General features: G+C 41.9%; 2 protein-coding genes across 10 annotated transcripts in view; both read right to left on the reverse strand.

Annotated features, from left to right (window-relative positions):
* LOC118376424 (trithorax group protein osa) overlaps positions 1-27,699 on the reverse strand; it is a 152,226-nt gene that overhangs the window by 25,107 nt on the left and 99,420 nt on the right. The gene's annotated exons all lie outside the window — the stretch shown is intronic.
* LOC127906781 (uncharacterized) lies at positions 1,590-3,768 on the reverse strand. 8 transcript variants are annotated; one of them, XM_052460003.1, is made up of 3 exons: positions 2,637-3,768; positions 2,340-2,420; positions 1,590-2,231 (listed from the first exon to the last, which is right to left on the reverse strand). In XM_052460003.1, exons 1-3 carry the CDS (start codon positions 3,706-3,708, stop codon positions 1,858-1,860), a joined length of 1,527 nt encoding a protein of 508 aa, XP_052315963.1. In that variant the 5' UTR covers positions 3,709-3,768; the 3' UTR covers positions 1,590-1,857. The 8 variants fall into 8 exon arrangements, with proteins under 8 accessions (XP_052315963.1, XP_052315962.1, XP_052315965.1 ...); XM_052460002.1 differs by having other exon boundaries at positions 1,590-3,014; positions 3,339-3,768; XM_052460005.1 differs by lacking the exon at positions 2,340-2,420 and having other exon boundaries at positions 1,590-2,177; positions 2,772-3,768.

The following is a 27,699-nucleotide window of genomic DNA, read 5'->3' on the forward strand; positions in this document are numbered from 1 at the left end:
CTCTGTCTCTCTCTCTCTCTCTCTCTCTCTCTCTCTCTCTCTCTCTCTCTCTCTCTCTCTCTCTCTCTCAACCCTGGGACAGGCGTTTAGTTGACAAATCAATTAGCAGCAGACACCTTGCCCACCTTGCATCACATCTAGCCAATAGCATAGCCCGGCTGCCACCCCCACGCCCAATAGCGTAAGCTGGAATTGGCTTCCAAACTAGACCACATTGTTATGACTGGGGCTCGACAGACACACTGTTATTTAAACGTCCTAGCCTCAATATCTTGTTTTGTTCTCCTCTCCTCTTCCTTTGACTACTCTTCTATTCAATTTATTTTTCAATCGTTTTCTCATGATTATCTACTGCTCTTCTCGGCTTATTTTGACTACTCTTCAGTTCTCTCTCCTCTCCTTTCCCTGTGTGTGTGTGTGTGTGTGTGTGTGGTACTAATCGGTAACTGCCTGCTACGGTGTAAGGGAGCATCAGTACACAGCACCCTTTGACAGACTGATCAATATCTAGCCCTTTGCTTAACAGAACACTTCCCCCCACCACGCACGCACACACACACACACACACACACACACACACACACACACACACACGCACACACACACACACACACGCACACACACACACACACACACACACACACACACACACACACACACACACACACACACACACAGGGATGGTGGATAGAAAACTCTCGCTGTATGACCCCCCACCCCTCTCTCTCCATATATCTCTCTCCCTCTCTCTCTCTCTGTCCGTCCGTCAGTCCCTCCCTCCCCCCTCTCTCCTTCTCTCTCTTTCTCCCTCCATCCATCTCTCTCTCTTGTTCCCTCCATCTCAGCAGGGTGCCATAGTAACGCTAGAGGCAGGAGAGAAAAGACAACAACAAACCACAGCCTGTCAGAATGAAAGGATGGCGGGAGAGACAGAGAGAGGGCGAGGAGAAATGAAGGAGACAGGGAAGACAATTGTGGGAGAGCTGAGAGGAGAGAGCGATGGAAGGTGAGGGAAGGGAGGGTAGTGGCAGAGGGAGGGAGGGGATTACAGATGGAGATGAAGATAGAGGGGAATGGAAGAAGGGAGGGTAGTGACAGAGGGAGGGGAGGAGGGGAAAAAAGGAAGGAGAGATGGAGGAGTATGATGGAAAGGAATATAAAAAACAGGAATATAAAAACTAACCCACATAGTGATAATAAACCACTCTGGGCCAGGTCCTGATTCAGCACCAACAGCAACGTGTGTGTGTGTGTGTGTGTGTGTGTGTGTGTGTGTGTGTGTGTGTGTGTGTGTGTGTGTGTGTGTGTGTGTGTGTGTGTGTGTGTGTGTGTGATATAGAGCGAGAGAGAGAAAGAGTGTCCTTGGTGTGTGTGAGCAACAATATCTCATAGTTTCCCTTTGAAATTCAACGTATTATGGATGAATGTCTATTTTTGGTGTGGTTACAGTGTTTAAACCGGAACAACTCTAAAGGTTAACAGTTTAGGCATTCATTCCGAATGTTTAAGAGAGTGCTATGGTTTGGGGAAGGCTTAAAACAAAACAATATCGCTATTACCATCAGGTATCATCAGTATTCTCATGACTAGATAGAGCATTGTGAACTGCCTTGCAGTGGTTTGAGCAGCACACTTCGGCAATGAGCATGACGAGGTCGCGCCCAACGCCGGGCAATAGTTTTTATTTTGTTTTGTGAGCGCCAAGGAAGGCCTGTATCGACGTTCTCAGGGCCATTCAAACGTCAGAAATCTATTTCTAGTGATCAGGATGGTGTGAGAACCAGCTCACAATTCTCTACCATGCAGGGAGAGTACTTGATGAACCTTAAAGGAATATTCTGTTTCATCATTTTGTTTTCAACCTTCCCCAAACAATAGCGCTAACCTTAACCACTCAGAATGAATACCTAACCTTAACCACTCAGAATGAATACCTAACCTTAACCACTCAGAATGAATACCTAACCTTAACCACTCAGAATGAATACCTAACCGTAACCACTCAGAATGAATACCTAACCGTAACCACTCAGAATGAATACCTAACCTTAACCACTCAGAATGAATACCTAACCTTAACCACTCAGAATGAATACCTAACCTTAACCACTCAGAATGAATACCTAACCATAACCACTCAGAATGAATACCTAACCTTAACCACTCAGAATGAATACCTAACCTTAACCACTCAGAATGAATACCTAACCTTAACCACTCAGAATGAATACCTAACCTTAACCACTCAGAATGAATACCTAACCTTAACCACTCAGAATGAATACCTAACCGTAACCACTCAGAATGAATACCTAACCGTAACCACTCAGAATGAATACCTAACCTTAACCACTCAGAATGAATACCTAACCGTAACCACTCAGAATGAATACCTAACCGTAACCACTCAGAATGAATACCTAACCTTAACCACTCAGAATGAATACCTAACCTTAACCACTCAGAATGAATACCTAACCTTAACCACTCAGAATGAATACCTAACCTTAACCACTCAGAATGAATACCTAACCTTAACCACTCAGAATGAATACCTAACCGTAACCACTCAGAATGAATACCTAACCGTAACCACTCAGAATGAATACCTAACCTTAACCACTCAGAATGAATACCTAACCTTAACCACTCAGAATGAATACCTAACCTTAACCACTCAGAATGAATACCTAACCATAACCACTCAGAATGAATACCTAACCTTAACCACTCAGAATGAATACCTAACCTTAACCACTCTGAATGAATACCTAACCTTAACCACTCTGAATGAATACCTAACCTTAACCACTCAGAATGAATACCTAACCTTAACCACTCAAAATGAATACCTAACCTTAACCACTCAGAATGAATACCTAACCTTAACCACTCAGAATGAATACCTAACCTTAACCACTCAGAATGAATACCTAACCTTAACCACTCAGAATGAATACCTAACCTTAACCACTCAGAATGAATACCTAACCGTAACCACTCAGAATGAATACCTAACCTTAACCACTCAGAATGAATACCTAACCTTAACCACTCAGAATGAATACCTAACCTTAACCACTCAGAATGAATACCTAACCTTAACCACTCAGAATGAATACCTAACCTTAACCACTCAGAATGAATACCTAACCTTAACCACTCAAAATGAATACCTAACCTTAACCACTCAGAATGAATACCTAACCTTAACCACTCAGAATGAATACCTAACCTTAACCACTCAGAATGAATACCTAACCTTAACCACTCAGAATGAATGCCTAACCTTAACCACTCAGAATGAATACCTAACCTTAACCACTCAGAATGAATACCTAACCGTAACCACTCAGAATGAATACCTAACCTTAACCACTCAGAATGAATACCTAACCTTAACCACTCAGAATGAATACCTAACCTTAACCACTCAGAATGAATACCTAACCTTAACCACTCAGAATGAATACCTAACCTTAACCACTCAGAATGAATACCTAACCTTAACCACTCAAAATGAATACCTAACCTTAACCACTCAGAATGAATACCTAACCTTAACCACTCAGAATGAATACCTAACCTTAACCACTCAGAATGAATACCTAACCTTAACCACTCAGAATGAATACCTAACCTTAACCACTCAGAATGAATGCCTAAACTTAATCCTTTGAGTTGTTTCTGTTTTAACCCTGTAACCATGCGGGAATTAATGCTTAAAAATTAGACCTTCATTCATAATATGTCGAATTTCGAAGGGAATCTATGAGATTTTGTTGGTGAGAACATCCATTACATCAGGCTGCGGTGCCACTGTGACTCTCTATTTACTCCGCGCGGAGGCTCTTGCCTGACCACGCGCACACGCACACACACACACACACACACACACACACACACACACACACACACACACACACACACACACACTAACTCAATATCTGTATTCACTAACAGGACATTATTCAGCAATGTAATAAATTATAAATAGTAGAATGGCTATAAACTACATTGTATTATCAAACATCTCTATCATGTGTGTGTGTGTGTGTTTACGACTGCTATTGTTAGTGCTTATTGAGACTAAACTCTCTCTTCATGACTAGTTTAATACTGAAGAGCTGATTATAAACTGTTTATAAATATTAGGCCCTAATCTAGAGTGTTGACAACACTAAGTACTCTCAACTACTACTGTATGACAATGATTATGAATATGACTACTACTACTACTGTATGACAAAGATTATGAATATGACCACGACTACTACTACTACTACCACTGCTACTGTATGACAATGAATATGACGACTGCTGCTGCTACTACTACTACTACTACTACTACTACTACTACTACAGCTGCTGCTGCTACTACTACTACTACTACTACTGTATGACAATGAATATGACGACTGCTGCTGCTACTACTACTACTACTACTACTACTACTACTACTACTACTACTGCTGCTACTACTACTACTACTACTACTACTACTACTACTACTACTACGACTACGACTACTACTACGACTACTACTACTACTGTATGACAATGATTATGAATATGACTACTACTACTACTACTACTACTACTACTACTACTGTATTACAATGATTATGAATATGACTACTACTACTACTACTACTACTACTACTACTACTGTATTACAATGATTATGAATATGACTACTACTACTACTACTGTATGACAATGATTATGAATATGACTACTACTACTACTACTACTACTACTACTACTACTGTATTACAATGATTATGAATATGACTACTACTACTACTACTGTATGACAATGATTATGAATATGACTACTACTACTACTACTACTACTACTACTACTACTACTGTATGACAATGATTATGAATATGACTACTACTACTACTACTACTACTACTGTATGACAATGATTATGAATATGACTACTACTACTACTACTACTACTACTACTGTATGACAATGATTATGAATATGACTACTACTACTACTACTACTACTACTACTACTGTATGACAATGATTATGAATATGACTACTACTACTACTACTACTACTACTCCTACTACTACTACTACTACTACTACTACTACTACTACTACTACTACTACTACTGTATGACAATGATTATGAATATGACTACTACTACTACTACTACTACTACTACTACTGTATGACAATGATTATGAATATGACTACTACTACTACTACTACTACTACTACTACTACTACTGTATGACAATGATTATGAATATGACTACTACTACTACTACTACTACTACTACTACTACTACTACTGTATGACAATGATTATGAATATGACTACTACTACTACTACTACTACTACTACTGTATGACAATGATTATGAATATGACTACTACTACTACTACTACTACTACTACTACTACTACTACTACTACTACTACTACTACTACTACTGTATGACAATGATTATGAATATGACTACTACTACTACTACTATTACTGTATGACAATGAATATGATGACTGCAGCTGCTACTACTACTAATACTACTACTACTACTACTACTACTACTACTGTATGACAATGATTATGAATATGACTACTACTACTACTACTGTATGACAAAGATTATGAATATGACTACTACTACTACTACTACTACTACTGTATGACAATGATTATGAATATGACTACTACTACTACTACTACTACTACTACTACTACTACTACTACTACTACTGTATGACAATGATTATGAATATGACTACTACTACTACTACTACTACTACTACTACTACTACTGTATTACACGTGGATATTTACTGGCTGCAATTGATATTGTGAAAACAATGTGTGAGGAGGCAGACGCACAGAAACTCACATCAATACCTTTGTCAGCGAGCAATCAGGAGGAAACTGACTGAACAACTCAAAAACTCCCCAGCTTGCTTTCTCCAAAAGGATGTTAGCTGTGAGGGCCGAGATGCCCGTGCATTGACTTTAGTTCGTTATGCATGTCGGGAGATGCTATTCACGAGGACATATTTTTCCGTCTCACGATTCCCGAGCATGAAACGGCATAGGGGATGTTCAGTGTGCAGCGTGGCTATATTGACGGAAACCAGATTCCATATGGGATCGAATGGTGAAACTTTACACAGAAGGGGCTCTATCTATGGCGGGACGGTCATCGGCACTCTAGTTATGTATGTGTCTCCCTCTGCCATATGGACGCATTGCATAATACACAGAGAGTAACTGGTGCCAAAAGAGCTGAGCACAGAACTCGGAGATACACCTGCTCGTTGAAGATCTCATTCCAAAATCATGGGCATTAATATGGAGGTTATCCCCCCTTTGCTGCGACAACAGCCTCCACTCTTCTGGGAAGACTTTCCACTAGATGTTGGAACATTGCTGCGGGGACTTGCTTCCATTCAGATTCAAGAGCATTAGTGAGGTCGGACACTGATGTTGGGCGATTGGGCCTTGCTCGCAGTCAGCGTTCCAATCCATCCCAAAGGTGTTCGATGGAGTTGAGTTCAGGGCTCTGTGAAGGCCAGTCAAGTTCTTCCACACCGATCTTGACAAACCATTAATGTATGGACCTCGCTTTGTGCATTGTCATGCTGAACCAAGAAGGGCCTTCCCCAAACTGTTGCAACAAATTTGGATGCACAGAATCGTCTAGAGTGTCATTGTATGCTGTAGCGTTAAAATTTCTCTTCACTGGAACTAAGGGGCCGAGCCCGAACCATGAAAAACAGCCTCAGACAATTATTCCTCCACCAAACTTTACATTTATGTATTGGGGCAGGTAGCATTCTCCTGGCATCCGCCAAACCACGATTCGTCCGTCAGACTGTCAGATGGTGAAGTGTGATTCATCACTCCAGAGAAAGCGTTTCCTCTGCTCCAGAGTCTAATGTCGGCGAGCTTTACACCACTCCAGCCGATGCTTGGCATTGTGCATGGTGATCTTAGGCTTGTGTGCAGCTGCTTGGCCATGGAAATCCTTTTCATGATGCTTCTGGCGAGCAGTTCTTGTGCTGACGTTGCTTCCAGAGGCAGTTTGGAACTCAGTAGTGAGTGTTGCAACCGAGGACAGACCATTTATACGTGCTCTGCATTCCTGTTCTGTGAGTTTGTGTGGTCTACCATTTCGCGGCTGAGATTCCACTTCACGATAGCAACACTTACAGTTAACCGGACCAGCTCTAGCAGAGCAGAAATGTGAAAAACTGACTTGTTGAAAGGTGGCATCCTATGGCAGTGCCACGTTGAAAGCCACTGAGCTCTTCAGTACAGGCCATTCTACTGCCAATACTTGAGGAGATTGTATGGCTGTGTGCTCAATTTTATACACCTGTCAGCGACGGGTGTGGCTGAAATAGCCAAAACCACTCATTTGAAAGGGTGTCCATATACACATGGAGATGAAGTGTATCCTGAAACAGATAACTTCGATTGTAGACTACATCAAACATCCACTGCGCGCCTGTCTGTTCGCAAAATTGTGGAGATGTGGGATCAGAGGATGACGATGTTCTATTTCACACCAAGGCTTGGTGGTTGTCGAGGGGGAGTGTTGGAAAGATGTTTCCCATTGAGAGAGGAACTGTTGCATTCGCAATATATGTAAAAAAATTAAATTAAATAAACATAAAAAACAGGCTTGGTTGACTTTGTGTGTAATGAAAAGAAAATAACAGAAACCAGCATTAGTAAGTGTCCCACACGAGTGATGACTGCTCACCTCCAAGGGGACTCGGAGACCTACTTCCCAGTCCGTTTGGAAAACCCATTTGAGACCAGGGTCTCATTCATAAGGGTGCCGTGATCACAGCAACAAAACAATCAAATACCATATGGAACAAAACAGCACTCAAAGGACTTTTTGAATAGGTCAGAACCCTGCAGAGTAATATGAAAAGAATGCAATTGCTGATTTTATGTAGACATTCAAAACTAAGTGTTTTGGTAACTTTCAAATGTAGTAACAGGTCCATTTAGAATAAACAACCCTTCATAATACCATAGAATCAGTTTTCGGCTAATATAACAATGTGCACCTTTCATCTTTCATTGTCATTCCCAGTCGATACAGATACTCTGCCTTTCGGCATTTTGTCTGGTGGTGATGGAGCCACCTTGGAAAACATGTCAGAGTGGTCATAACTTCCTGTGTGGTGTCCCGTACACAACAGGAGTTCCCTGATCCTTGTGCGGGATACACAGGGTTTATCCATCCCCATATTAACCGATACCATTCAATTGAATAATAAAAAAGACAATACAAGTAAAAGTTGTGTTTAATCCTTTTTTTGGTGCCAGGTCTCTCTCCATTCAGATACATCAGTATAAAGCTTGTCTGTCAGTCTTCATCACATCCTCTTTTGCAAGTCTTCATGTGCTGGTTACATACATGCTTCTGTGAACAAGGCCCTGCGGTGCCTAGCTCCACTCCTACTCCCCAGGTGCTCTAATTTGTTGATTTCTGTAACCGTAAAAGCCTTGGTTTCATGCATGTTAACATTAGAAGCCTCCTGCCTAAGTTTGTTTTATTCACTGCTTTAGCACACTCTGCCAGCCCGGATGCCCTAGCCGTGTCTAAATCCTGGCTAAGGATGACTACCAAAAACCCCGAAATTTCCATCCCTAACTATAACATCTACTGCAGAGAGAGCCTGCAGAGTTCTGTCTTACTATCCAGGTCTGTACCCAAACAATTCAAACTTCTACTTTTAAAATTCCACCTTTCCAGAAACAAGTCTCTCACTGTTGCCGCTTGCTTTAGACCCCCCTCAGCCCCCAGCTGTGCCCTGGACACCATATGTGAATTGATTGCCCCCCATCTATCTTCAGATTTCGTGCTTGATGCCCTCAATCTCACACAAATTATCAATGAATCCACCAGGTACAACCCCAAATCCATAAACACGGGCACCCTCATAGATATCATCCTAACCAACTTGCCCTCCAAATACACCTCTGCTGTTTTCAACCAAGATCTCAGTGATCACTGCCCCATTGCCTACATCCGTAATGGGTCTGCGGTCAAACGACCACCCCTCATCACTGTCGAACACTCCCTAAAACACTTCAGCGAGCAGGCCTTTCTAATTGACGTGGCCCGGGTATCCTGGAAGGATATTGGCCTCATCCCGTCAGTAGAGGATGCCTGGTTATTCTTTAAAAGTGCCTTCCTCACCATCTTAAATAAGCATACCCCATCCCAAAAATGTAGAAACCAGGAACAGATATAGCCCTTGGTTCTCCCCAGACCTGACTGCCCTTGACCAGCTCAAAATACATCATGTGGCATTCTGCATTCGCATTGAATAGCCCCCGTGATATGCAACTTTTCAGGGAAGTTAGGAACCAATATACACAGGCAGTTAGGAAAGCTAAGGCTAGCTTTTTCAAGCGTAAATTTGCATCCTGTAGCACAAACTCAAAAAAGATCTGGGACACTGGAAAGTCCATGGAGAATAAGAGCACCTCCTCCCAGCTGCCCACTGCTCTGAGGCTAGGAAACACTGTCACCACCGATAAATCCACTATAATTGAGAATTTCAATAAGCATTTTACTACGGCTGGCCATGCTTTCCACCTGGCTACCCCTACACCGATCAACAGCCCTGCACCCCCCACAGCAACTCGCCCAAGCCTCCCCATTTCTCCTTCACCCAAATCTAGATAATTGATGTTCTGAAAGAGCTGCAAAATATGGACCCCTACAAAATCAGCTGGGCTAGACAATCTGGACCCTCTCTTTCTAAAATGATCTGCCGAAATTGTTGCAATCCCTATTACTAGCCTGTTCAACCGCTTTCTTATCGTCTGAGATTCCCAAAGATTGGAAAGCTGCCGCGGTTATCACCTTTTACAAAGTGGGAGACACTCTAGACCCAAACTGCTACAGACCTATAACTATCCTACCCTGCCTTTCTAAGGTCTTCGAAAGCCAAGTTAATCCCAAATTAATCCCACCATACCTTTGAATCCCACCGCACCTTTTCCGCTATGCAATCTGGTTTCAGGACTGGTCAGGGGTGCACCTCAGCCACCCTCAAAATCCTAAACGATATCATAACCACCAACCACCACATTCTTATCGGCAGACTCAACAGCCTTGGTTTCTCAAATGATTGCCTCGACTGGTTCACCAACTACTTCTCTGATAGTGTTCAGTGTGTCAAATCGGAGGGCCTGTTGTCCGGACCTCTGGCAGTCTCTATGGGGTTGCCAGAGGGTTCAATTCTCGGGCCGACTCTCTTCTCTGTATACATCAATGATGTCGCTCTTGCTGCTGGTGATTCTCTGATCCACCTCTATGCAGACGACACCATTCTGTATACTTCTGGCCCTTCTTTGGACACTGTGTTAACTAACCTCCAGACGAGTTTCAATGCCATACAACTCTCCTTCCATGGCCTCCAACTGCTCTTAAATGCAAGTAAAACTAAATGCATGCTCTTCAACCGATCGCTGCCCGCACCTGCCCGCCCGTCCAGCATCACTACTCTGGACGGTTCTGACTTAGAATATGTGGACAACTACAAATACTTAGGTGTCTGGTTAGACTGTAAACTCTCCTTCCAGACTCACATTAAGCATCTCCAATCCAAAATTAAATCTAGAATTGGCTTCCTATTTCGCAACAAAGCATCCTTCACTCATGCTGCCAAACATACCCTCGTAAAACTGACCATCCTACCGATCCGCGACTTCGGCGATGTCATTTACAAAATAGCCTCCAACACTTTACTCAACAAATTGGATGCAGTCTATCACAGTGCCATCCGTTTTGTCACCAAAGCCCCATACACTGCCCACCAATGTGACCTGTACGCTCTTGTTGGCTGGCCCTCGCTTCATACTCGTAGCCAAACCCACTGGCTCCAGGTCATCTACAAGTCTCTGCTAGGTAAAGCCCCGCCTTATCTCAGCTCACTGGTCACCATAGCAGCACCCACCCGTAGCACGCGCTCCAGCAGGTATATCTCACTGGTTACCCCCAAAGCCAATTCTTGCTTTGGCCGCCTTTCCTTCCAGTTCTCTGCTGCCAATGATTGGAACGAACTGCATAGAACACTGAAGCTGGAGACTGATATCTCCCTCTCTAGCTTTAAGCACCAGCTGTCAGAGCAGCTCACAGTTCACTGCACCTGTACATAGCCCATCTGTAAAAAGCCCATCCAACTACCTCATCCCCAAACTGTATTTATTTATTTATCTTGCTCCTTTGCACCCCAGTATCTCTACTTGCACATTCATCTTCTGTACATCTACCATTCCAGTGTTTAATTGCTATATTGTAATTACTTTGCCACCATGGCCTATTTATTGCCCTACCTCCCTTATCCTACCTCATTTGCACATACTGTATATAGACTTTTTCTACTGTATTATTGACTGTATGATTGTTTATTCCATGTGTAACTCTGTGTTGTTGTATGTGTTGAACTGCTTTGCTTTATCTTGGCCAGGTCGCAGTTGTAAATGAGAACTTGTTCTCAGCTAGCCTACGTGGTTAAATAAAGGTGAAAAATAAAAAAAATAAAAAAAATAATACACCCATCAGTCACTGTTCTATTACCAATGGCAGATATGATATGTAATACCTGACACACAAACAGGTACTATGTTGAAGTTTGAACAGGTCAGAGGAAATCTACCCAATTATGGTCTCCCCATCAATTGACTGCATCTCCAGTCCATCCGTAGAAATAGGCCAAGTGGAAGCAGAGTTCATCAGTCACACATGGAATGAAAATGGTGTTCCTATGACACACTGATTACATTATCAATGGTGATTATAAATAGCCTGGTGGAACCAACCTGATCGCTGCTTTCACCTTTCTATTTCACTTCAGATATCATCAAATGTGAATTGAAATGGTGCATCTACGAAGCAGACAATGTGCCACAAATGAAGTTGACACCATGTACAGTGCAGTCGGAAAGTATTCAGACCCCTTTACTTTTCCCACGTTCCGTTATGTTACGGCCTTATTCTAAAATGGAATTATTAAATATATTTCCTCATCAATCTTAACACAATACCCCTTAATGACAAAGTGAAGTTCTTTAGAAATGTTTGCAAATGTATATATATAAAAAGACATACCTTATTTACATAAGTATTCAGACCCTTTGCTATGAGACTCGAAATTGAGCTCATCATCCTTGAGATGTTTCTACAATGTGACTGGAGTCCACCTGTGTTAAATGCAATTGATTGGACATGATTTGGAAAGGCACACACCTGTCTTTTTAAGGTCCCACAGTTTCAAAGAGCTCCGAGACAGGATTGTGTCGAGGCACGTATCTGGGGAAGGGTACCAAAAACTGTCTGCAGCATTGAAGGTCCCCAAGAACACAGTGGCCTCCATCATTCTTAAATGGAAGAAGTTTGAAACCACCAAGAATCTTCCTAGAGCTGGCCGCCTGCACAACTGAGTAATCGGGGAGAGAAGTGCCTTGGTCAGGGAGGTGACCTGAAGGAGCTCCAGAGTTCCTCTGTGGAAATGGGAGAATAGTCCAGAAGGACAATCATCTCAGCAGCACTCCACCAATCAGACTTTTATGGTAGAGTGGCCAGATGGAAGCCACTCTTTAGTAAAAGGCACATGACAGCCTGCTTGGAATTTGCCAAAAGGCACCTAAAGACTCTCGACCCATGAGAAACAAGATTCGCTGGTCTGATGAAACCAAGATTGAACTCTTTGGCCTGAATGCCAAGCATCACGTCTGAAGGAAACCTGGCACCATCCCTATGGTGAAGCATGGTGGTGGCAGCATCATGCTGTGGGGATGATTTTTAGTGGCAGGGACTGGGAGACTAGTCAGGATCGAGGGAAAGATGAACGGAACAATGTACAGAGATATCCTTTATGAAAACCAGACTGGGGCGAAGGGTCACCTTCCAACAGGGCAACACCCTAAGCACACAGCCAAGACAACACAGGAGTGGCTTCGGGACAAGTCTCTGACTGTCCTTTGCTGGCCCAGCCAGAGCCCGGACTTGAACCCTATCAAACATCTCTGGATAGATCTGAAAATAGCTGTGCAGCAACGCTCCCCATCCAACCTGAGAGCTTGAGAGGAAATACAGGTGTGCCAAACTTGTAACATCATACAAGTCTCAAGGCTGTAATCGCTGCCAAATGTGCTTCATGTCACGCCCTGGTCTTAGTATTTTGTGTTTATATATTTATTTGTCAGGCCAGGGTGTGACATGGGTTTATTTTTTTATTGTGTTCGTATGGGGGTCTTAGTAGGCTTTGGGATTGTGGCTGAGTAGGGGTGTCTATGGCTATGGCTGCCTGAGGCGGTTCTCAATCAGAGTCAGGTGATTCTCGTTGTCTCTGATTGGGAACCATATTTAGGTAGCCTGGGTTTCACTGTGTGTTTTGTGGGTGATTGTTTCTGTCTCTATGTTTGTTGTCACAAGATAGGCTGTATAGGTTTTCGCTTTTCGTTTGTTGTTTTGTATATTTAGTTATTTCATGTATCGTTCAATTTTCATTAAAGATTATGAGTAACCACCACGCCGCATGTTGGTCCGACTCTCTTTAACAGACGAACACCGTTACACTTCAACAAAGTACTGAGTTAAGGGTCTGAATACTAACGTAAATATAAGTATTCAGCTTTTAATTTTTTCATAAATTTGCACAAAAAAAATGCATAAAAACAGTTTTTGCTTTGTCATTATTGTCACACCCTGACCATAGTTTGCTTTGTATGTTTCTATGTTTTGGTTGGTCAGGGTGTGAGCTGAGTGGGCATTCTATGTTACATGTCTAGTTTGTCTAGTTCTATGTTTGGCCTGATATGGTTCTCAATCAGAGGCAGGTGTTCGTCATTGTCTCTGATTGGGAACCATATTTAGGTAGCCTGTTTGGTGTTGGGTTTTGTGGGTGATTGTCCTTGTTACTGTCTCTGTGTTACTTTGCACCAGTATTAGGCTGTTTCGGTTTTCGTGGTACGTTTGTTGTTTTTGTATTTGATTCGTGTTTACTTTGTCTCATTAAACATGGATCGCAATAGCCACGCCGCATTTTGGTCTGACTCTCCTTCGCATACAGAAAACCATTACAGTTATGGGGTTTTGTTTGTAGATTGATCGGGACAAGTAACATTTGAATCCATTTTAGAATTATGCTGTCGCGTAAACAAAAATGTAGAAAAAGTCAAGGGGACGTTCCGAATGCACTGTATGTTTCACAATTGGGTTATCAAATTAATGAAGTGGGTTACCTTCTGTATGTGTACAAATGATGAGCCTGTGAAAGCTGTTGCCGCTGACAGGCGAAGGTTGCTGGCTGGATACTAGCCAACATGTGGCTGACTGTTCCATTCATGGGAATGCTCAGAGTGAGGGCATGCCTGCATGATGCTGATAAGGGACCCCCTGCCGGTCTTTTCTATGCTGCATATTCAGCTTTAAATCTCTCAAACAACTGCAGCAGGCAATCTTATGGGAGGGCCTGTGACAAGGTGATATAACATACAGCCAAGCCTTTTGCTAATGCACTTCACAACCAAAAAGACTCCACTACTTGTATTTGCTTGGCTGGGGAATTAGCCTACTAGTTAATTGACACTTTTCATACTTCACATACCGCACATTACCTGTCGTTGTTGATGAAGCCGCCTGTGTCATCATGGCAGTAATTCGGGTCCACTATCAGAGGCCTCATGATGCCGTCTCCTTTTCATAGGAGCCGAGGGAGACTGGCGACAACGGAGGAGGGTTCACAAGGGCGATTGGGTCGCATGAGCTTGGCTGACAAGTTGTGAAAATAGCAAGTGAACAGTGAAATGCTTTTTTGGAGGTTGCTAAACCATTGCAATCACATTGCTGGACACGTTATGATCCCCACCTTTGCTCCTTCTGGAAGGTCCATTCATGACAAGGGGATCAGTCTGGCACCCAACTGGGCAGGGTCAACGATGGTCATCATCCCTCAATTACAACCATCCCTCGAGAAGTAAGAATCTCGTTCGGAAGCCAATTCCTTGTTTTACATACGGAGACCGACTGGCTCCATATTGGATTAGATTCTGGACAGTGACGCCGTTACACTGTGCGACCAACTGTGACATTGTTTTGTTATGGCCCCGGGTTGGTTTGAGTTTGTTGCTGCTAGTTAGTACACTGTTATAGCGAGACACGAGACAGCTATTACCGCCATAGCAGCATCCATATATTTATTTGTGCCCTTAGACATGGGTTGCACCTCGGAGGCTAATGTGACTGCTTCATCTAAATTACTCGAAGCCAAATCCGAGTCGTATTGAGGTAGGCTGACGTTAGCCAGCTAGTTAGGTAGCTGACTAGCGAATATCAGCTATGCTAGCTATATAATGATAATGATTATCAAAATATACATAACCAGATACATAACCAGCAGTATACTCACCACAAGTCTGGACCAACACACTCCAACCACCTATTCCACAAGGTAGGGTCCTTTGGCAGGGCATCCAAATCATAGTTGGTCAATCTGTATAGCGAGGGCTTTTTAGTCTCGAATGGCTGTGACCTCTGAAAGTGTTGGGGGCTATGAAACAACGTAACCCCATTCAATGAAGGGATGTGAAGTGGCCGGAGGGGCGATTTGCACCTGGAGCTTGGCAAAAGCGGGCATGATTTACTCGTTGTGACACACTTCCAAACTCCATTTCAGACAAGCCTGACTTTATGACCAAAAGTATCCTATTTACACATTGTAGTAAATGTTGACACTACAATAGATGTTTCTGACTCGTATCGATGCTGCATAGGCCGTTTTTAAAGGGATTAGTTGTTTTTTAGGGGCAGTCGCTCTTTGATGTTTTAACCCTATCCAAAGCCTTAACCCTTAACTTCGAAATTTGACTTTCGGAGAAACAGAACAATGCTGAGCAGGAGTCAACCCAGGATGTCAAAAACCCAGTGAAATTTGACTTTTGGAGCAACTTTGAAATTTGACGTTAAGAGAAACATGGGTAAACATCAGAATCTGAAGTCAAATTGGTAAAACAGTGAGATCTTGTTGCTAATAACACAACGTCTGCCTTCAACATCCTGAAGAACAACGCCTGCATCCGCTAAACGCTACATTGTGTGTGTGTGTGTCTGTGTGAGTGAGTGTGCGAATGTGTGTGTGTGTGTTGGTATTAGTCAATGTGTCTCTGTTTGTGTACAACTGAAGGTGGGTGTTTGTCTGCAAATAGGGTTGTTCCAGAGACTGTGTGTGAATTTGAGGTTTTCCTCAGTGTGTGTGTGTCCATGTGTGTGTGTAAGCCCCTACTCCCCTGCTCCCAGAATCCAGTCGCCAAGACTGTCTGACTCCGTACTGTCTGTCTCTCCCTCCTCCCTCCCACACACACAAACACACACACACACGTTTGTATCTCAATATCTGTATTTCACAAACAGGACATTATTCAGCAATGTGTTCACACACTTGTTTGTATCTCAATATCTGTATTTCACAAACAGGAAATTTTTCAGCAATGTGTTTAACTACTAAATACTAGTATGGCTATAAATGACATTGTCAAACAGAAATATCTCTATCGTGTGTGTGTGTGTGAGTATAGCTAGGGCTTTTCAGTCTCAAACAGCTGTGACCTTTGAACTCGTTGGGTATGATGAAACAACGTAGCCCCATTCAATGAAGGGATGTGAAGTGGGTGGAGGGGCGATTTGCACGTGGAGCGTGGCAAAGGAGGGAATGATTTGTTGACATAATTGTAATCCAAACCCAACCTTAATTTATTCGTTCCACGGTTCCAATGTCTGAAACAGACTTCATGACCAAAATGTTCCTATTTGACACTAGAATAAATGCTTCTGACTCATTTCGACAACACATAGTCCGTTTTCAAAGGGATTAGTTGGTTTTTAGGGGAAGTCGCTTTTTAATGTTTTAACCCTGTCCAAAGCCTTAACCATTAACTTCGAAAATTGACGTTTGGAGAAACAGAAAGATGCTGAGCAGGAGGAGACAGAGGTGTGGACTCGAGTCACAAATATGATGCCTTGTAACTCGACTTTGACTTTAACGCCAATGACTTGACTTGGACTTGAGCCTTATGACTCGACCTGACTTGATACCCTCCCCAAGCCCAAATATTAAAAATGATGCTATTAAAAGTGTGCAGCACATCAACTCTTCATTTAACGGATTACAGTTTGAATCGGACAGCAGCCAATCAAATTGAGCCAGCTGAGAAAAGGTTGTGCGGGGCAGTGCAGAGGAACGTCGGTGGGTGAATTTAGATGGAGCCCTTGGAAAGATGATACCCCAAATGATTATTTTTGGATATAAAGAAGACGCTGTATCAACAAAAAAAAAAAAATTGCAACTTACAAAACATGCGGGAAGAAAATGAGGAGGAGAAACAATTTCCACATTTGTTCGACATTTGAAGCTGCACAAAGAACGGCAAGTCGTGGCTAATATAGCCAACAGCTGTATATTGTATTACTTTACTAGTGTATCATGTAGGCTAGCGTAACGTTAAATCAATGAGCCTCCACACAGTTAGTCAGTGCGGGAACGTGATCATTGCACTCCAGATTGAGCTACAACTGGCTAGGCAGTTGGTAGCCTAAAATCCTGCCTTATGTTACTGCTGTTCCTAAAACCATTGACATACGACTGCCTACTCTACGCCTGCCTACTGTAACCACACAGAGAGTGTGTGTGTGTGTTAAGGTTGGGCGATTGTGTACTAGCCTACATCGTCCGATTGCGCTCCATAGCGATCCTCAATAATCGATCATTATTAGGGGTCTTTCTCATGGCTACCCATGTATTTCCATGGAAATATAACATTTATTTGGAAAGTAATAAATATATAGATATTTTTAAAAGCATTCATGATGTGCGTAAATGTAATACACTAACTATTATTCTTGTTAAAAATATGAAATGGTAATACATTTGGTGAAGAGCACATTGTTCAGGACTCGAAACTCAAGGTTTACGACTTGAGACTTGACTTGATACTTGACGGTCTTGACTTGAGACTTGACTTGCCTGTCTTGACTTGAGTGCTAAGACTTGAGACTGACTTGTGACTTGTAAACAACCCAGGACATCAAAAACACTTTGAAATTGAACCCTTAGAGAAATGTCTAACTTTGACATGGATAAACATCAGAATCTGAAGTGAAATTGGTAAAACCATGAGATCTTGTTGTTGACAACACAAAATCTGCCTTCAACATCTTGAAGAGCAACGCCTGCCAGTGGCAACGCATGTGTGTTGGTATTAGTCAATGTGCCTCTGTTTGTGTACAACTGAAGGTGGGTGTTTGTCTGCAAATACTGCCGTTCTGCCAGAGACTGTGTGTGAGTTTGAGGTCTGCCTTAGCATGTGTATGTCTGTGTCTGTGTGTGTGTGTGTGTGTGTGTGTGTGTGTGTGTGTGTGTGTGTGTGTGTGTGTGTGTAAGCCCCCACTTCTCTGCTCCCAGAATCCAGTCGCCAAGACTGTCTGACTCCGTACTGTCTGTCTCTGTCTCTCCCTTTCTGCCCCCTCCCACACACACACACACACACACACACACACACACACACACACACACACACACACACACACACACACACACACACACACACACACACACACACACACACACGTTTATATAACGGACATTATTCAGCAATGTAATTAATTAAGTACTAAATACATCTCTATCATCTATCATGTGTGAGTGAGTATGTGTGTTTACGACTGCTATTGTTAGTGCTTGTTGAGACTAAACTCTCTTCATGACTAGTTTAATACTGAAGAGCTGATTATAAACTGTTTAGAAATATTAGGCCCTAATCTAGAGTGTTGACAACACTAAGTACTCTCAACTACTACTGTATGACAATGATTATGAATGTGACTACTACTACTACTACTACATTACAATGATTATGAATATGACTACAACTACTACTACTACTACTGTATGACAATGATTATGAATATGACTACTACTACTACTACTACTACTACTACTACTACTACTACTACTACTGTATGACAATGATTATGAATGTGACTACTACTACTACTACTACTACTACTACTACTACTACTACTACTACTACTACTACTACTGTATTACAATGATTATGAATATGACTACTACTACTACTACTACTGTATGACAATGATTATGAATATGACTACTACTACTACTGCTGCTACTACTACTACTACTACTACTACTGTATGACAAGGATTATGAATATGACTACTACTACTACTACTACTACGACTACTACTACTACTATTGTATGACAATTATTATGAATATGACTACTACTACTACTACTACTACTGTATGACAAGGATTATTAATATGACTACTACTACTACTACTACTACTACTACTACTACTACTACTACTACTACTACTGTATGACAATGATTATGAATATGACTACTACTACTACTACTACTGTATGACAAGGATTATGAATATGACTACTACTACTGCTACTACTACTACTGTATGACAATGATTATGAATATGACTACTACTACTACTACTACTGTATGACAAGGATTATTAATATGACTACTACTACTACTGTATGACAAGGATTATTAATATGACTACTACTACTACTACTACTACTACTGTATGACAAGGATTATTAATATGACTACTACTACTACTACTACTGTATGACAATGATTATGAATATGACTACTACTACTACTACTACTACTACTACTACTACTACTGTATGATAATGATTTTGAATATGACTACTACTACTGCTACTACTACTACTGTATGACAATGATTATGAATATGACTACTACTACTACTACTACTGTATGACAATGATTTTGAATATGACTACTACTACTACTACTACTACTACTACTACTACTACTGTATGACAATGATTATGAATATGACTACTACTACTACTACTACTACTACTACTACTACTACTACTACTACTACTACTGTATGATAATGATTTTGAATATGACTACTACTACTACTACTACTACTACTACTACTACTGTATGACAAGGATTATGAATATGACTACTACTACTGCTACTACTACTGTATGACAATGATTATGAATATGACTACTACTACTACTACTACTGTATGACAAGGATTATTAATATGACTACTACTACTACTACTACTGTATGACAATGATTATGAATATGACTACTACTACTACTGTATGACAATGATTATGAATATGACTACTACTACTACTACTACTACTACTGTATGATAATGATTTTGAATATGACTACTACTACTGCTACTATTACTACTACTGTATGACAAAGATTATGAATATGACTACTACTACTACTACTACTACTACTACTGTATGATAATGATTATGAATATGACTACTACTACTACTACTACTACTACTACTACTGTATGATAATGATTTTGAATATGACTACTACTACTGCTACTACTACTACTACTGTATGACAATGATTATGAATATGACTACTACTACTACTACTACTACTGTATGACAAGGATTATTAATATGACTACTACTACTACTACTACTACTACTACTAGTACTGTATGACAATGATTATGAATATGACTACTACTACTACTACTACTACTACTACTACTACTACTACTACTACTGTATGATAATGATTTTGAATATGACTACTACTACTGCTACTACTACTACTGTATGACAATGATTATGAATATGACTACTACTACTACTACTACTGTATGACAAGGATTATTAATATGACTACTACTACTACTACTACTGTATGACAATGATTATTAATATGACTACTACTACTACTACTACTGTATGACAATGATTATGAATATGACTACTACTACTACTGTATGACAATGATTATGAATATGACTACTACTACTACTACTACTACTACTGTATGATAATGATTTTGAATATGACTACTACTACTGCTACTATTACTACTACTGTATGACAAAGATTATGAATATGACTACTACTACTACTACTACTACTACTGTATGATAATGATTTTGAATATGACTACTACTACTACTACTACTACTACTACTACTACTGTATGACAAGGATTATGAATATGACTACTACTACTACTACTACTACTACTACTACTACTGTATGACAATGATTATGAATATGACTACTACTACTACTACTACTGTATGACAAGGATTATTAATATGACTACTACTACTACTACTACTGTATGACAATGATTATGAATATGACTACTACTACTACTACTACTACTACTACTGTATGATAATGATTTTGAATATGACTACTACTACTGCTACTACTACTACTGTATGACAATGATTATGAATATGACTACTACTACTACTACTACTACTACTGTATGACAATGATTATGAATATGACTACTACTACTACTACTACTACTGTATGACAATGATTATGAATATGACTACTACTACTACTACTACTGTATGACAATGATTTTGAATATGACTACTACTACTGCTACTACTACTACTGTATGACAATGATTATGAATATGACTACTACTACTACTACTACTACTACTACTACTACTGTATGACAATGATTATGAATATGACTACTACTACTACTACTACTACTGTATGACAATGATTATGAATATGATTACTACTACTACTACTACTACTACTGTATGACAATGATTATGAATATGACTACTACTACTAATACTACTACTACTACTGTATGACAATGATTTTGAATATGACTACTACTACTGCTACTACTACTACTGTATGACAATGATTATGAATATGACTACTACTACTACTACTACTACTACTACTATTATGACAATGATTATGAATATGACTACTACTACTACTACTACTACTACTACTACTACTACTGTATGACAATGATTATGAATATGACTACTACTACTGCTACTACTACTACTGTATGACAATGATTATGAATATGACTACTACTACTACTACTACTACTACTATGACAATGATTATGAATATGACTACTACTACTACTACTACTACTGTATGACAATGATTATGAATATGACTACTACTACTACTACTACTACTACTACTACTACTACTACTACTACTGTATGACAATGATTATGAATATGACTACTACTACTACTACTACTACTACTACTACTACTACTACTACTACTACTACTGTATGACAATGATTATGAATATGACTACTACTACTACTACTACTACTACTACTACTACTGTATGACAATGATGATGAATATGATTACTACTACTGCTACTACTACTAGGCTACACTCCAGTGTTGTAGTACTTTGAGACCAGTCTTGAGTTTGGTCTCCAGACCACATGTTGAGTGTCTCGGTGTCAGATACATTTGTACTTAGTCTTGACAGTGAGGACTCGTAATTCCTTCCCGAGACCGTGCGAGACCAGCCGAGACCGTGCAAGACCGTGCGAGACCATGCGAGACCAGCCGAGACCGTGCGAGACCAGCCGAGACCGTGCGAGACCAGCCGAGACCGTGCGAGACCAGCCGAGACCAGCCGAGACCGTGCGAGACCAGCCGAGACCGTGCGAGACCAGCCGAGACCAGCCGAGACTGTGCGAGACCAGCCGAGACCAGCCGAGACCGTGCGAGACCGTGCGAGACAAGCCGAGACCAGCCGAGACCGTGCGAGACCAGCCGAGACCAGCCGAGTAAAAAAACTCTGAATGATCAGCTTCCATTCAGTCAACACATAAACACCATGACGTACAATAAGGCATTGTTGGCAGAATAGATTCATATAATTCACCAATACATTCCTTGGTTGTCCAAGAAATATTGCTATCAGGTTGTAAATCACAGCCGGCCTGGTACATTGTTTGCTGCCTCTATTCGGGATGCACTGTTTCAGTTTCAATGACTATTCTGGACAAAGGCGGACGAATGTAACTAAGGCTGGGAATGTCAATCCAATCAAACTAGCAAAAGGGAAATTATCACAAGTCAGACACAACGTGGCTAATAGGCTAGCGTATCTAGTTTTGTTGCCAGCTAAAAACATGGAGCCTAGCGTTCGCTAGATCGCTAGCTAGCTGCTAGGAGGACGTCATGCCATGCCATTTGGAGTAAATATGATGAATATGTCGCTTTCATATCGTTGTTCAGTGGCTATACACAGCTAGAGCTAGCTAGAACCACTGTTATCCAAATTAGCATATCTCTTGCATTGGCAAATTCTGAACAACTGATGAATTTACAAAACGGGCTGAATATAACTGGTGTCAGTAAACACAGACAACAAAAAAAAGTCATAGTTAGTCAAGAACGCTCTAGATAACATGTAAAAACAGCCTAACCAGCTCTGCTACGGCGAGTAAAAATGTCCCAGTGAATGTAATGTAAATGTTTCCTCTCATTTGTCGTTGTTGTGCATAACTGTGGGAGAGCCTATCTTTTCAAGGTTGTTTGATCAATAAGATTGCAAAGTTCCCAAATGTAAGAGGACTCCCGTGGTGTTTACATATTCGCAGAAATACATTCAGGAGTATTTTGTGGCTTTTGGTGAATGTGTTCTAATGACCTAAAGTCGTTCAAAGTGAATGATGACAGGCTCTATTGGCAAATGGCTTGTTTGTGTAAGGGCCTACTGTAGGTCTGATTGACTATAGCGCACCTATCTGTGTAGACTCCGGTCCTGGACAAGACAGATGTTTTTATTTGGTTTTATTTTCTGCAGTGTCTTTTAATTGTAAACTGACGGCCGCTTTCCCATTGCTATAAGAATTTTCACAAATGCCTTAGTATTTTAAATGTTTTAATTTATTTTTATTTTACCTTTATTTAACTAGGCAACCTGTTGGCCTTCAAGAAGGCAGAAGATCCCATACGTTTTTGTAAAAAATGGTCCCACCCATTAAGTTAAAATGTTATTGGTTGATTCCACTGTCACTCCAAACTTTTACCCTTTACATGTACATTTACATTTAAGTCATTTAGCAGACGCTCTTATCCAGAGCGACTTACAAATTGGTGCATTCACCTTATGACATCCAGTGGAACAGCCACTTTACAATAGTGCATCTAAATCTTTTAAGGGGGGGGGGGGGTGAGAAGGATTACTTTATCCTATCCTAGGTATTCCTTAAAGAGGTGGGGTTTCAGTTGTCTCCGGAAGGTGGTGATTGACTCCGCTGTCCTGGCGTCGTGAGGGAGTGTGTTCCACCATTGGGGAGCCAGAGCAGCGAACAGTTTTGACTGGGCTGAGCGGGAACTGTACTTCCTCAGTGGTAGGGAGGCGAGCAGGCCAGAGGTGGATGAACGCAGTGCCCTTGTTTGGGTGTAGGGCCTGATCAGAGCCTGGAGGTACTGAGGTGCCGTTCCCCTCACAGCTCCGTAGGCAAGCACCATGGTCTTGTAGCGGATGCGAGCTTCAACTGGAAGCCAGTGGAGAGAGCGGAGGAGCGGGGTGACGTGAGAGAACTTGGGAAGGTTGAACACCAGACGGGCTGCGGCGTTCTGGATGAGTTGTAGGGGTTTAATGGCACAGGCAGGGAGCCCAGCCAACAGCGAGTTGCAGTAATCCAGACGGGAGATGACAAGTGCCTGGATTAGGACCTGCGCCGCTTCCTGTGTGAGGCAGGGTCGTACTCTGCGGATGTTGTAGAGCATGAACCTACAGGAACGGGCCACCGCCTTGATGTTAGTTGAGAACGACAGGGTGTTGTCCAGGATCACGCCAAGGTTCTTAGCGCTCTGGGAGGAGGACACAATGGAGTTGTCAACCGTGATGGCGAGATCATGGAACGGGCAGTCCTTCCCCGGGAGGAAGAGCAGCTCCGTCTTGCCGAGGTTCAGCTTGAGGTGGTGATCCGTCATCCACACTGATATGTCTGCCAGACATGCAGAGATGCGATTCCCCACCTGGTCATCAGAAGGAGGAAACCCTAATACAGTTGAATGACAGATGCCTTTATCTAGCATCTGATGGCCTAGCCAATGGCTGATGGAGCTAGCTAATGCTAGATTTATCTCCCCAGAGACCAACAAAGAAAAATCCTGATTGGAACTTTTTTCTTCTTCAGCGTTATCCCTTTCCTTTCCAACAGAAACGGGAAGAGACTAAATCAGAACATAATTCAAAATATTTATATTATTATCATTAATATTTTATAAATACTTAGCCCTCATCTGAAGGCGTAGAAGGCTGATTGTTCCCCACTGTGTTTGGGTTAGTAATAATTTGTAGAGTGGCTCTATTTTCCCTCAGCATGCATTTATTTTTTATTTTTTTATGTCTAAAGAATCCATATGTTGTTCTGTTGTTCTGTTTCGGGGCCATTTTTAACCCCTATTATGGTGGTGATTTGACAAAATGACAATCCGGGTCTTGAATTAGACTAGCATTTTTCTGTTCTCGGTTCTTGACTCGGTCTCGGACCCCTTATCCCCCTCCCGGTCTCGGTCTTGACTCGGTCTCGACCCCTTATCCCCCTCCCGGTCTCGGTCTTGACTCGGTCTCGACCCCTTATCCCCCTCCCGGTCTCGGTCTTGACTCGGTCTCGGATCCCTTATCCCCCTCCCGGTCTCGGTCTTGACTCGGTCTCGGACCCCTTATCCCCCTCCCGGTCTCGGTCTTGACTCGGTCTCGGACCCCTTATCCCCCTCCCGGTCTCGGTCTTGACTCGGTCTCGGACCCCTTATCCCCCTCCCGGTCTCGGTCTTGACTCGGTCTCTGGCCCCTTATCCCCCTCCTGGTCTCGGTCTTGACTCGGTCTCGTCACCCCTCCGGTCTTGGGTCTTGACTCGGTCTCATTTTGCTCCGGTCTTGGTCTTGACTCGTTCTCGTCACCTCTCCGGTCTTGGTCTTGACTCGGACTCATTTTGCTCCAGTCTTGGTCTTGAATCGGACTCGCTTTAGGTGGTCTCAAAAACAAGACTGCTACACTCTAAAAAATGATTGGTTAAAAACCAATTTGGGTTGTTTGGTAACCAAGAGCTGGGTAAATACTGTACAGAACACACACCGGGTTATTTTGACCCAACCAGTTGGATTGTTTGGATTACCCAAACATGGGTTAATTTAACCATCAGTTGGACTTTTATTCACTTTCATGCTGGGTTGACCCAGCAGCTGGGTCTTTTTTAATGTAATCCATAGGTTATTTCCAGGAGGCGTGGCCTATTAGGGGCATGGCTTTCAGATAGTTATTTTTGGAGACCCTTGAGTGTAAGTGTCATTCCTGGTCATCATGTTAAGTTGATGAAAAATGAACATTTTACTTTATTAATATTTTTGCACATTACACAGTTTAATATAACATCTATAACATTATTATGTACATATATGTATTGTAACAAAGTGGTCATTTTATTATGTACTCGATCATATGGGCATATTTTTTTCTCAGACATAAATAAACAATTCCAGGTGAAAGCCAAAGGCCATAGTTTTCTACATTATTCAAAATATTGCCGCTTTGCTAGATTGATGAATACAGACATAGCGAAAACAGTGCAAAAATGCTGTCAGCCTCGGAGGTAGGACAAACAGAGAGGGAGATGGAGAGTGTGGGAGAGGAGAAGAAAGGAAGGGGTGAATAGGAGGGAGGTTGTGACTAGCTCAGGCCAAGGAGATTTGTTAAGTTCGTACATACATACGGTGTGTGTGTATATATATATATCTGGAGCAACACGGTCTCATAATTTCCCTTCGAAATTCAACATGTTATGGATGAACGTCCACACTTAAACACACACTCAGTCTGGTGTGTCATCAACCAGCACCGGACTCAACACAGTTCACCTGTGTTACCACACACACACACACACACACACACACACACACACACACACACACACACACACACACACACACACACACACACACACACACACACACACACACACACACACACACACACACACACACACACACACACACACACACACACACACAGAGCTATACATTCCTGTGGTGTGTAAATAACAGGCTCACATAGAAAAACACTTGCAACTGTATGAGCACATAGCAGGCCTTAATACACATTTTTTTCCCTGTGTGTGGGTGAGTGTGACTGTGTTTCTCCCTGCTCACAGCTGCACAGCCCTAAACCAGAAGTCAGAGAAAGAAGAATAGTCAACAGGGAGAGAGGGAGGAACAGAGGGAGTGAAAGAGAGAGGGAGAGAGAGAGAGAAAGAGAGCGAGACCGAATGCAGAAAGAGAGCGTGAGTGAAGGAAGCAAGAGGAAGAGTGAAAGAGAGAAAACGGAAGAGACAGTCAGTGCGAGGCACTCCCCTTTAAATGCAACTCAGCTTGAGTAGGTGGACAGAGAGAGAGAGAGAGAAAGAGAGCGAGGTGTAGAGAGAAAGAGAGAGAGCTGTCGAGAGACAGAGAGAGGGGGAAGAGAGAGAGAGGGGAGAATGAGAAGTAAAGAGAAGGAGAGGGGGAGAGAGAAGGGAGAGAGAGCAGCCAGGTCACACAAGATCCAATGCCGTTTTTGACGTTCATCCAGGGCCCCAGGACGCCGGGAGATGCCTTCAATACCGGCCACTAGGGGCATTGGTGTTCGCTATTACCATCAAGCAGGCTCTCGGCTTTCTAAGGCATTGTGGATGGGCATAATTAATGCCTAAACTTAACCATCGAGTAGTTTCTGTTTTAACCCGATCCCAATCATTAACCCTTA

This window comes from Oncorhynchus keta, chromosome 13 (genome assembly GCF_023373465.1).
Source record: "Oncorhynchus keta strain PuntledgeMale-10-30-2019 chromosome 13, Oket_V2, whole genome shotgun sequence".
Lineage (NCBI taxonomy): Eukaryota > Metazoa > Chordata > Actinopteri > Salmoniformes > Salmonidae > Oncorhynchus > Oncorhynchus keta.

What these genes read in the sequence shown, in the direction of transcription:
- LOC127906781 (XM_052459998.1), bottom strand. Translation starts at nt 3,708, where the DNA reads ATGGTTACAGGGTTAAAACAGAAACAACTCAAAGGATTAAGTTTAGGC. An exon ending in TTCTGAGTGGTTAAGGTTAG is followed by an intron (nt 2,286 to 2,339) that starts GTATTCATTCTG and finishes GGTTACGGTTAG; the next exon opens with GTATTCATTCTGAGTGGTTA.